The sequence below is a fragment of the Eubalaena glacialis genome, chromosome 3 (assembly GCF_028564815.1).
Source record: "Eubalaena glacialis isolate mEubGla1 chromosome 3, mEubGla1.1.hap2.+ XY, whole genome shotgun sequence".
Lineage (NCBI taxonomy): Eukaryota > Metazoa > Chordata > Mammalia > Artiodactyla > Balaenidae > Eubalaena > Eubalaena glacialis.
Genome location: NC_083718.1, coordinates 142,030,074 through 142,043,535, shown reverse-complemented (window position 1 = coordinate 142,043,535; position 13,462 = coordinate 142,030,074). Strand labels below are relative to the sequence as shown.

At 38.4% G+C, this 13,462-nt stretch overlaps 1 protein-coding gene across 5 annotated transcripts in view; it reads left to right on the top strand.

The window, feature by feature from the left end:
* The window catches only part of PATJ (PATJ crumbs cell polarity complex component), a 350,262-nt gene that overhangs the window by 236,305 nt on the left and 100,495 nt on the right, over window positions 1–13,462 (top strand). For all 5 annotated transcript variants that reach the window (XM_061184132.1, XM_061184131.1, XM_061184130.1 and 2 more), the window contains one exon: window positions 12,997–13,069. In XM_061184132.1, coding sequence (XP_061040115.1) covers window positions 12,997–13,069 — 73 coding nt within the window. The remainder of the gene's footprint in view (window positions 1–12,996; window positions 13,070–13,462) is intronic.

Sequence of the window (13,462 nt, the reverse complement as noted above, 5' to 3'; positions counted from 1 at the left end):
AAATATCATCCATGGCATATATGACAAGAAGTTTTGCGGAGGAGGCCTGTCATTAGCACTGAACCATGTTAGCAGTTGTAGGAAGTAGAGACTCTCCTGTAGTTTCAAGGCTCTTCTGTTTCTTTGTTTAGTTGGACCGTGTGGTAGATCCATATAAGTCTCTCAGGTGCTCTGAAATGCTGACTCTTGCTTATTTCTTCCATACTTGTTTCCTGTATTATCCATTTTAAATAGTAATTTTAAATTCATAAGTAGAATTTATAAGACTTTTGGTTCAAGAACAAGGTGAAATTAGAGTGTTTTGATCTTTTGTCAAAAACATTGGAATTTATATATCAAAATGAGAAACATTGTTCCCTTTGACAGACTGTGGTAACCTTGGGAAGCTATATATTTAATCCAGTTATCATTCCATTGGGTCATACATTTCTGGAATCATCTTGACAGCCTATGACATATTCTTTTGAATATCTACAGTAGCCATAAATTTTTCTCTGAGGGTGGTTGTAGCTAGGTAGTCTGAAGTAACCAAATATTTTACAGGGCCATTCATGAATTCAGATGAATTTAGTCAATTAGGTAAAGTGCTGCTACCAAACAAGCCCATCTTTCTTGCATGACTTGTAAAGTATCTTTGAAAACCACTGTTATTATTTCATGAATAGAATTGCTAATTTTTTCTTTGCTGCTCCTATTTCTTAATACCAGCTTGTGGGAATCATGACTATATTTGTTTCACTTCTTTTGGCACTCAGAAACAACTAGTTGTGATAGTCACAGGGATGATGGGATTTTTTTTTCTTTTCCTTTTTTTTTTTTTTTTGCAGTATTTTTACACCTTTCCCTGTAGAATGCCTGTTTTCTTTGATAGACTCCTCTCCCCCAAACACACACACACACACACACACACACACACACACACACACACACAATGTATATAGTATGATGGAACAGTAAAAACAGTAAATCTAGATACCTGTCTCCCTCTGTAGAAGCTGAAATAGATCTTTCTCTCACTGCCAAGGTGTGGCCAGTGGGCAGTCATGCAACCTAAGTTTGGGCAGTATGATACCTTAGGCTTAGAACAGGAAGCAAGTAATGTGAGTGATTTTATATGTATGGTGTTTATTCATGGAGCCACAGGGCCTTGATCGGAGGCTCCTGCTATGACATCATTCTGCATCCTGCTTCCTTGTCCTCTGGAAGTCTCTTAGTTCCTGGTCTGTTCCAAGTCTGATCATATAACCTGCCTATGTTTTGTGAGATTCCATTATCCCTCTAATAAATTACCTTTTGCTTAAGTTGGCCTAAATTCATTTCTATTGCTTGCTGCCAGAGAATCCTAATGAATGGGAAGGATGCTAAAAGTAGAGCTCTCTGAACAAATCATGAGCAACCAGAGCGAGTTCTCTCTGCACGTATGCTTGTCACATGTAGGCTCTTAGCCTTGATCCTGAGAAGTTTTTATCTTTCAAACTTCTTTAGCAGAGCACAAGACCTCTGAACAAGTCTCTACTGAGGATCTCCAGTATGACAGGTCTCCACTGCCATTGGCTCTTGAAATGAGACTACCACGATGATTTCAGAGAAATCAGGCAAGATTTTTCCCAGATTTATACCTGCAGGAAGAGTCACCTGTCCTAGCACATGGCCTTCCGGTGAGGGCTGGATACCTGAACAACATTCGGGTTTTGCCAGCCGGAATAAAGAGGAGAATGGCTGTGGGTATCTACTGTACTATCTTTAGAAAGAGTCTCTATGAGAAACTTGGTAGGCTGTCATTTATCCCATCCAGTCCTAAAGCTCCCCGTATTAACTCTCCTGCCAACCTTCACTGCCAAATATTTTATGAGTCAACTTTTCCTCTGTACAAATGGCAACCATTATTTAGAACTTGCCTGGGGCCACCTTTGTAAAATGTGGGTCTAGATGCTGAGTGACTCCCAGCAGCTCTCAATTAGTGATTGACATTGTTAGGAATGCCATAAATAGAGTTCATAATTCCACTCACTAGACATTTATTTCAGATTCAGCATATTTAGCTATTTTGGTGGTGTCTTCCAGTTGCAAATTGGAAACTATTGAGTGTATTCATATAGTTAGAAATACCTCCTGGAATCTTTTCAGAAAGGAGTTTTGCTCCCACTGAGATATAATGATTTGCTTTGTTTTATATGTTACTTCTGGTTCATTTACATGGAGCTTTCCTGGCTGAATGTTAATTCAATGTCATGTTCCAATTAGTATAGCAAATGTTGAGTTTATTTTCAAGTGTCTCACATCACTATATTTATTGATAATACAGTCAGAAAAAATTATCTAGGCCTGTTTAGTTGTGTTCATGTGTTCCTCATTTATTCAGCTTTTTGTATGTGTACACCTAAACAATGCGCTAGCCACTAGATTGTAGTTATAATCATTTTAGAACAGGTTGCAAAAAATTAAATCAACTTACTCAGTACTCCAGGTTGAATTCAGGCACATAACTTCTACTTTTGATATAACGCTGTTTTGTGGACATAAAATAAGATTTATGGGTTTAGTGAAAGTGAATTTCCAAGTGGTAAGACCAGAGCAGTCCCAAAGACAAAATGGTTTTAAGTGATATTCTAAATAATTCAAATGTATTGTCATCACACTTGTACTTTTTTTGGTCTTAGTTAATTTTTTTAATTGTGGTAAAACATACATAACATAAAATCTACCTTATTAACCATTTTTAAGTGTACAGTTAAAGTAGAATTAAGTATATTCACGTTGTTGTACGGCCATCACCACCATCTATCTCCAAAACTTTTTACATCTTGCAGAACTGCAACTCTATACCCATTGACAAATAATACCCCATTCTCTCCTCCCCGCCCCCACCCCCAAGCTCCTGGCAACTAACTACTTTCTCTCTCTGAATTTAACTACACTAGGTATCTCATAAAAGTGGACTCATACAGTATTTGTCCTTTTTTTACTGGCTTATTTCACTTACCATAATGTTTTCAAGGTTCATCCATGTTGTAGCATGTGTCAGAATTGCCTTCCTTTTTAAAACTGAATGATATTCCATTGTATGTTTATCCATTCATCTGTTGAGAAACACTTGGGTTGCTTCTACCTTTTGACTATTGTGAATAATGCTAGTATGAACATGAGTGTACAAATGTCTGTTTGAGACTCTACTCTCAATTCTTTTTCATATATACCCGAAAGTGGAATTGCTGAATTATATGGCAATTCTATTTTCAGTTTTTTGAAGAACCACTATAGTTTCCGTAGCAGCTACACCATATTACATTCTTACCAACAGTGGACAAGGGTTCCAGTTTCTTTACCACCTCACCAACTCTTATTGTTTTCCTTTTTTTTTTTAAATAAATTTATGTATTTATTTATTTATTTTTGGTTGGGTCTTTGTTGCTGCGCGCGTGCTTTCTCTAGTTGCGGCTAGCAGGGGCTACTCTTCGTTGCGGTGCGCGGGCTTCTCATTGCGGTGGCTTCTCTTGTTGCGGAGCATGGGCTCTAGGCGCGTGGGCTTCAGTAGTTGTGGCACAAGGGCTCAGTAGTTGTGGCTCACGGGCTCTAGAGCGCAGGCTCAGTAGTTGTGGCGCACGGGCTTAGTTGCTCCGCGGCATGTGGGATCTTCCCGGGCCAGGGCTCGAACCCGTGTCCCCTGCACTGGCAGGCGGATTCTTGACCACTGCACCACCAGGGAAGTCCCTGTTTTCCATTTTTTTGATAGTAGTTGTCCTATTGGGTATGAGGTGGTATCTCATTGTGGTTTTGTTGTGCATTTCTCTGATGATTAGTGATGTTGAGCATTTTTTGATGTGTTTATTGGCCATTTGTATAACTTCTTTGGAGAGTTGTCTTTTCAAGTCTTTTTCTTGTTTTTTAATCAGGTTGTTTGTTTTGTTGTTGTTGAGTGGCAGGATTCTTTATGTATTCTGGATATTAACTCATTATCAGATATACGATTTGCAAAAGTTTTCTCCCATTCTATAGGTTGCCTTTTCACTCTGTTGATTGTGTCCTTTGATCCACAGAAGTTTTTCATTTTAATATAGTCCAATTTATCTATTTGTTGTTTCTTGAGCTTTTGGTGTCAAATCCAAGATATCATTGCCAAATCCAGTGTCATGAAGTTTGTCCCCTATGTTTTCTTGTAACAGTTTTACAGTTTTAGCTCTTACGTTTAGGTCTTTGATCTATTTTGAGTTAATTTTTGTATATGGTATAGGGGAAGGATCCAACTTCTTTCTTTTGCATGTGGATATCCAGGTTTCCCTGTACAATTTGTTGAAAAGATCATCCTTTCCCCCATTGAATGCTCTTGGCACCCTTGTTGAAATCATTTGACCCTACACTGAGGGTTTATTTCAGGGTTTTCTATTCTATTCCATTGGTCTATATGTCTGTTCTTAAGCTAGTACAACATTGTTCTGATTGCTATAGCATTGTAGTACATTGCGAAATCAGGAAGGGTGAGACCTCCAACTTTGTTCTTCTTTTTCAAGATTGTTTTGGCTATTCCGTATAAATTTTAGGATGCAACACACTTTCACTTTTAAAAGGAGAAATGCTCCTTGGAGATATCTCAGACCCTGATAAATGAAAAGTTATGGAATTCTACAAATACACACACACACATACACACAGCCCATTACATCAGATGTCTTTTTTTTTCCTCATTCAGAAATTGTTGTCATGGGCTCAGTGTGCTTTCCTGAAGATAAGTATGTTCTCCTCATATCTCACTAATCTTTCTTTTAACCACAATTTGTAGCATTCTTTTAGAGTTTACATTAGAGAGAGAATCTCATATTTAATCCTAAGGAATTAGTCAATGATTATTGGATTGATGCTTTAAATAACATGTTATTGAAATCTCTTACTACAACTTAATTATGGTTACAACTTTAATGGATAAGGAATAAACATAAAGGGTTTTATCAACAAATCCCTGTATGTGACATGTACGTGCTTCTAAGAATGCAGTGAAGTATTCTTAGAAGAATAGAAAGAAGTTGCTGAGAAAAGCCATGTTAGTAGTTTAGAAATTCAGAGGAGAGAGAGATTACTGTTGTGACTGTGGGTACAGCCAGAGCTAGTTAATGCTACCTGGGTAGATTTACATAGGAAAAAATTAAGTCTAAACTGCATGAACAAATTTAATTCAAGTATTTATTGAGTACCTACTGTATCTCAGATACTATATAAGACCACGGAGTTAAGTAAGAAGTTATTCAAGAACTTCTAAGACATGCAGATAAATAACTATACATCAGGCAAAACTAACACCAATAGAGGGAACTCTATGATGTTGAGTTATTCAGAGTGCATTTGCAGGCTTGGTTGCAGAGAGGGGTTTTCACAGTTGAGAGGGGAGTGATTTGGATTGACTGAGACACAGAGAAAGCTGTTGTCACAGTATAGACGATGTGAAAAGTGCATGAATTAGGATGGGGACATTGGACTAGAAGAAAAGAGAAAAAAATGAAATTTTTAGAATGAAACCTTTAGACTGGATGCTTTCTTTCGGTATAAGAGTTGATGGGTGAATGAATCAAGAGTAACTGAGGACTTAGCACCTGGAAATGTAAACATCTGAGACTGAACATCATAAAACATTAAATGTTAACTATTGTTCCTATGCTTTAGTGTTATGACATTTATGTTATCTCTCAATTCTGTTAGAAGATAATATCCTAATTTTATAGATTAAGAAGTAAGATTTTTAAAAAGTTGCTTAGTATCTTGCTTACATCTTACTGGTAGAACTGCAGATGGAACTGTACATTTATCTAGGTCTGCTTAGGACTGGATTTCTTTCCAGAATAGCACATAGATGTCTTACACATTATATAATCATGAATTCATTTTTAAACTGGGGTATGATTTATACTCAATGCAATAGATTTTAAGTGTTCGGTTTGTTGAGTTTTGATAATACAAACCATACACCTGTGTAGCCATCACCCAAAACAAAAATATAAGAAATTCATTCACCCCAGAAAGTTTCCTGGTGCTCCTTTCCAGTCAGTCCCTCCCCGCAGAGCCAACACTTCTGATTTCTGTCACCATAGATTAGTTTTAACTATTCTTGAGCTTCGTGTAAACAGAATCAAACAATATCTATCATTCTGTGTCTGGTTTCTTTCATTTTACATAATTGAGATTTATCCTTGTCGTTGTCTATATCAATAGTTCCTTTAATTACTGAGGAATATTCCAATCTATGAAGATACCACAATTTTTTGATCCATTCTCCTGAAGGTAGACATTTGGGTTGTTTCCAGTTTTTAGCTATTCTGATTAAGGTACAAGCATGACTTTTGGGAAAAAAATTATTATAGAATAAACTTGTTTAGAACATCTTTGAGTCCGGATAGACTCAATAATGCTTCAGTGACTAACAGCCCAAATCTCAGTCGCTTAAAACGACAAAGGGTTTCTTTCTTTCTCATTTTACAGGTCTACTGGGGCTCAGCAAGGGGGCCTTTCTGCTCACTATGGTCAGTTAGGTACCCAGGCAGCAGAGGTTCCATCTCAGCCTGTGTTTCCATGATCACCAAGGCAGAAAAGGAGATGTAGTTAATCGAGAACTGGCTCAACTTTAAAGGTGAAGAAAACTACCAGCCAGAGGATTTAGGAACAGCCCTAATCACTATCAGAGAAGAGTACTGAGGGAATTACACTCCATCATATTATTCACCATCCTACCTGCACTATCAAGCACAATGAGTATTTTAAAGCATTTTATAGTCATTATATTTATTTGAGGGATGAGTAATGTAGCTGTGATACTCCGAACTTAATTATGAAAAGTTGATCGAGTCAGAGTGAGCAAACTTAGAACCCTGCATGCATCTTTACCCTGAGGAAAATTGTGAAATAGCTTTAAGAGTAAATTGTGGGGCTTCCCTGGTGGCGCAGTAGTTGAGAATCTGCCTGCCAATGCAGGGGACACGGGTTCGAGCCCTGGTCTGGGAAGATCCCACATGCCACAGAGCAACTAGGCCCGTGAGCCACAACTACTGAGCCTGCGCGTCTGGAGTCTGTGCTCCGCAACAAGAGAGGCCTCAACAGTGAGAGACCCGCGCACTGCGATGAAGAGTGGCCCCCGCTCACCACAACTAGAGAAAGCCCTCACACAGAAATGAAGACCCAACACAGCCAAAAATAAATTAATTAATTAATTAATTAAAAAAAAAAAAAAGAAGAGTAAATTGTGACCTAGTAGAACTTTTCCCCAAGATGGATCTGGGGATATTAGCTTGCATATGTGAGAGAAGATATTTGTGGCTTTGGGTCAGGCTATTGAAATGGAAAACACTGTAATATAATAGTTAAAAGAGTAGGTTTTGAAACCAGATGGCTGAATTTTCATCTCAGCTTGCTATTTATTAGCTTTGTGACTTTGGTCAGGTAGCTTAATCTCTGTATAAAATGAAGAAAATAATTGTAACTACTACGTAGAGTTGTTATGAAGGTTAAATGAGTTAACACATAAAAAGCATCAAAACAGCAGTACATGGTAAGAACTCAAAAGTTATGTTTCTGGTGATCGTGTTTTCCAAATCAAAAAGTTTTGTTAGGTATTACTTTTCTCTTGCTGTGTAACAAACTACCACAAATTTAATGGCTTAGAACAACACCCATGTATTAGCTGACAGTTCTGTAGGTCAGAAGTCTGGCACAGAGGGGCTGGGCTCTCTGCTTAGGATATCATGAGGCAGAAATCAAGATGTTGGCCAGGCTGAGTGCTTGTCTGGAGCCTTGGGTAAAAATCTACTTCCAAGCTCATTCTTGTTAAAGTCTATTTCCTTGTTGGTTCTTAGATGGAGACTTTTCTTAGCTTTTAGAGGCCATTCACGTTCTTTGCCATGAGACCCCTTTCATGCTCAAGCCAGAGATGGTACTTCTAATCTCTGACTTTCTATTTCTGACCTCCAGGCATTCCTTAAAATTCATGTAGGTCAACCTACTAATTTCAGAGACCAGGACAATGAGGCTCTAAGAAGTGAAATCTCCAGATTTAAAGGGCCCACGTGATTAGGTCTTGCCCAACCTGGTAATCTGCCTTTATCTTAAGGTCAGCTATGCTGTATAATTTAACCTAATCATGGAAGGGAAATTCATCCTACTCACAACCTGTAAACCAGGGGGCAGGAATCTTGGGAGCCTTTTTAGAATTCTGCCTAACACATGTTTTGCATGATTTTTACCAATGTGAATATATTTTTATAACAAGATTGAATTGAAATGTGGATCTAGAATGTGTCTTTGTCATAAATATAAATATATTCTACAAACAAAAAACTGAATTGGATGTGTTCCTAGCATCCTTTTGGAGAAAAACTAAATTGACAGTCCCTAGATAGAAATTCCACTATTGTAATTGTCTGTTTACCTAGCTGTGTTCCTCACTAATTGCTAATATCATCAAAGGCAGGAATCATGTTTTATTCATTTTTGTATCCATAGTATAAATATTTGTTAAACAAATGAATATATTCAAAATGAAATCAGAGCTATATTGTTGAATTTCAACCAATTGAAGTGAACTCTAGCCAGCTTAAATTAAAAGGAGAATGTATTGTAAGAATACAGGGATATCTTGTGGACTCTTAAGAAGAAGCCATACAGCTAAGACTCTGAAGAGAAGGAAGCAGGGCAACTTCAGAGACGTCAGCAGAAGGGAGTTCTGAACCCCCTGTTTAGCCTTGAGCATTTCCATTAGTATCGTCTAGATACCACACTCTTGATCTCTATGAGTCTGTTCTAGATTTTGAGTCCCTGGGAGAGAGAATTGATGGGCTCAGAATGAGGCAGGCGTCTGCCCCCTACATCCACTGAGGTTGAGGCCAGCTGTCAGTGTTACACAGTATAGCCCATCCGTGGAATCACTGAGCTGGGCAGACACTCCGAGAAATGTCCATTAATGTGGTAAATACCAATAGCTGGCTGACTTCAGGCAGCACGTCGTCTCTAACTCGTGAAGTAGCTTGGAAAGCATAGGGCACACTCTTGATAGTTCTACTTCATATCTTTTTCCTGCTTTGTTAAGACCCCTTTCACTCAACAGACATTTATAGTACACCTACTCTCACTGAGGTATCCTGCTACAAGCTGGGGATATAAAGAAATAAGATCCCATCTCTGTGTTTAGAGAGGGAGAAAGAGCAGCACAAATAATCTTTTTTTTTTTAACACTATTTTATTTATTTTATTTATTTATGGCTGTGTTGGGTCTTCGTTTCTGTGCGAGGGCTTTCTCTAGTTGTGGCAAGTGGGGGCCACTCTTCATCGCGATGCGCGGGCCTCTCATTATCGCGGCCTCTCTTGTTGCGGAGCACAGGCTCCAGACGCGCAGGCTCAGTAATTGTGGCTCACGGGCCTAGTCGCTCCGCGGCATGTGGGATCTTCCCAGACCAGGGTTCGAACCCGTGTCCCCTGCATTGACAGGCAGATTCTCAACCACTGCGCCACCAGGGAAGCCCACAAATAATCTTAATAGAGCACGGCAAGTCCAGTGATAAGGGCGTACCTATACAGTGTTCCAAGGTACCCTGGAAACCTTCTCACATTTATCCATGGTGGAATTCCACTCTCTCTCTCCCAACAGCTGTTAAAAAGAATTACAAAAACACCAACAAACAATTACAATTCCTGACTGTATACTGTGTGGGGCACCAGGACCTAAGAAACTTATGTTGATTATACTGGGAAGAAAAGGTGAATTATGAAGCAAACAGATTTCATTCCTTATGAGAATCATGGACTATGAGGGGTCAGAGGGTCCCCAGAAGTCTTTCAGGTTAACTGTTTGTGTGAAGTGTAATTATCTTCTCTCCTTTGGTTTCCCTCTTCCCATTTCTTTCTCTTTAAAATTGCTGCCCTGTCAGGTCTCCACTTGCTTAATGCCGAGGTGTGTGAACACTCACTCACTAGTGGATTATATCGGATTATGAACTGGAACTTTTTATAGCAGCTTTCTTCACTCCATTGAGGTTTTCTATACTGTTAAGTTTTTAAAAAATTAATATGGACTTGAAAGGCCAGTAAAGTCATACTAATTTGGGGAAAATTGTTAAATTATGAAGGGATAACTTGGTCCAGTTAATCATAATTTCTCAATAAGAATTTATGTGTAGCTATGTTTTTTAATGCCGGTAACCTTTGAAAGAGATATGAAAAGCCATCTGCTTAATTACTGCCAAATACACTCTGCCCCATGGGCTCTGAATCTGGAGCAGACATGTCCTGTTGGCTTTCAGCTCTAAGCTAGAGCTGAGCTCTATTGTGTTATTCCATGGGGGAGATTGAATGGGAAAGGGAATTACCACTGGGAAAATGTTGTTACTTACCCAGGGGTAATTGATTACTTCTTCTGTGTATGAGCAAACTGCTGAGGAATGGATTGTACTCCCTGAAAAACAATAGCCATCTCTTAACATAATAGTGCATGCTCAAGGCATCTATAATAATGTCAGAAGAAACAGACATATTCTTCATGCTCTGTGTCACTTTGTGATTTTAGTTTTTCTCCCTTTGCTTTGGTTTGGCTGGTGTGCTAGATAATCTAAGAATTTAAGAAGGTTAGAGCAAGAAATGGTACCTAGACTTCATCTCTTTATTTATACTCTACCTTATTCCACAAGAATTTTTATCAACTTAGAATTCTTACAGTTCAACCTACTTATTACTTAAGAGATCAGGAGACGGATTCTCTTAGAAGTGATTTCCCCCAATCCCACAGCTAGTTTAATGGTAGTTCTAGAACTGAAACTGCCTCTTGTCTCCTTATTGAAGTGAGTGATCATTACATTTTAAAAAATAACTATGTTAAGTACAGACTATTTTCCAGGCAATGTGTTTGCCCTAGATGATGTAATAGAGAGTAGGAAGGACATGAGTTCTGTCCTTGGAGTGCTTACCATTTGAGGGGAAGACAGATTTGAAGCAGGTATGCATACAAATCAGTTAAGTACATTTTGAAAGAAAACAGATTTATGATCGTTGACAGGTGCTGTAAGCATATAGTAGAGGTCCTGGAAAGCTTGTTGCAGGAAATGACATTTATGGTGAGCTATGAAGGAGAGATAGGAAAAAATCAGACAAAAGATTTGGGCATGAAGCATGCAGAGCAGAAGAGAAGAAGATGAGAGAAGGCCATGAGGTGGATGGAGCTTGGCTCAGCTGAGAAATGGAGAGGAGGCCTGTGTAACTGGGTTGGATCAGAGTGAGGAAGAGAAGGGAGAACAAGAAAAAGCCAGAGGTGGGAGCTGGGGCCAGATTGCTCAAGGCCTTATAGCCTCCCTAACAATTTTGAACTTGATCCTAAGTGCAATAAGGAGCCATAGGAGGATTTTAAGCAGGAGAAAGAAATATAATCAGATTTATGTTTTAGAACCATAATATCTGGTGGGTGAAGAATGGATTGAACAGAGGATGAAGAGTGTAAGTAGGGAGACCAAATAGGATGTTCTTAAATATATTAATTCAGGTGAGAAATGAGGATCACTTGTACTAGGATAGGATGGAAAGAAGTGCAAAGATTCAAGATACGTTTTGAAGATAGGATCAATAAGACTTCTTGATGGATTAGATATACAATTGAGCAGTGAGAGGTTTCAAGAATGACTTTTAGGTTCCTAGTTAAACAACTGGGTGAATATTGATATTTACTAAGGTGGAGAGGAAGTTGACTGTGGAACCCTCTGGGAACTGAGCGGGATAAAGAGCTTTATTTTATTTGAGATGCATCTAAGACATCTAGTGGAGATGTAAAGTGGGAGTTGGATATGCAGATCCTAGGCTCAGAAAAAGATCCAGGCTAACTGTGAATTTGGAAGACATCAATATATAGTCTTTGAACTCAAGGGAATAATTCATGTAGTTGAGGTTATTGAACTCACACTGGAGGAGAAGGATGGGTGGGGTATAAATTTTAAAAAGAAAGGCATTTCAGGTAAAGGCAGTGATATGATTAAAGCCTCAAAGTAGGAAAGACATCGACTGATGGATCTTTTTCCAATTGGTGAGACATAAAACATAAAATGGGATAAAATGGATTTGAGTGCCCTCCTAAGTCAGATAGTGGCTATCCTATGTACACCAGACAAAAGATCTGTGAACAGTCTTAAATCTTTGCACACCAGTAAGAAGCTTCTTTGGTTTATATTGTGAAACCTAAAGTCAAACTTCACATAAATCTTGAGATAATTATTTTGGTTGTGTGTCATGAATGAACAGTAAAGGATAGATCTCCCACAGAACCACTGCTTACCTACCATTTGCTAGTAACATAGTGGAAATAGCCCAAATCACCAGAACTGGTATTCTAGGAGTTGTTCTGTGCCTGTCCCCCTGGTAATGAAGTTTTAGCTCCCACCTCCTGTGCTCCAATTAGGATGATGAGGAGTAGAATTAACCTAACTCACAAAGCATTGTCTGTCTGGGTCTCTATTCTCCCCATCTATCACTCCTTCTCACACAGTCCGCCCATGCGGGGACTGTCATATACATCCCATCATCCTTCATCTGGCAGAACAAATTTAGAAGCCAAGTGAGGAGGCTGGGAACCTTTCCAGTTCAAAGAACAAAATGCTCTAGACATTAATGGGGCCTAGAGGTTACACACCCCATATGAAAAATTTATACTCCTCGGTGTTGAAAGCGTTGATGCCTTTCCAAAAGTATCCTCTGCAGCACCTGACTTACTAAGCAGAAGTTGGCCATCTTCTAGCATCATCACTCTTTGTCACTAATAATTGTATCTTAGTATCCCTTGAGTAATACATCTCTTTTTGTACCTAATGGCTTTGCATGCTCAAAACCAGTGTATATTTACATTTTTTTTTTTTATTCTGTGGTGCTGTGTGTGCATTTTCAACTGAGAACTGAGGAAGTGATTCTAATTTGAGCCAAGAACTTAGCATTTACTGTGTACTGATTCTGCCTTTTACTGTGTACTGATTCTGCCTATTTTAACATCCACAGAAATGAAGATGCAGTCAATCAGATGGCTGTTACTCCCTTTCCATTACCATCAAGTTCCCCATCTTCTATTGAGGTAAGATGACTCCTAATTAGCTTAGTGAATGAATTACATGGATTTTCAGTATCTGGTATTCCAAACTCAGAATTTATTAGCTAGGGTATTTCCCTAATTAAAATAGGAAGTATTTGAGGCATTGATTATAAAGTAATATAACAATGTTAAACAAACACATTAGAACTTAACCATATGAGTACTGCCTTCCTCAAAGTTTCTTAAGGTTCATTCTAGATATGCAATTTGTCCTAACTAGGCATTTCAGAATTTATTAGAAAATTCTCTTTTTTAATGACTGAATCGTACCTTTCTTTATGGTTTAAAAACACTTTAATACTATGATTGCTGGTGTCTTTAAATATTTTCATCTATTGATGAAGAAATTACTAGTACAACAAGATTGCTAACATA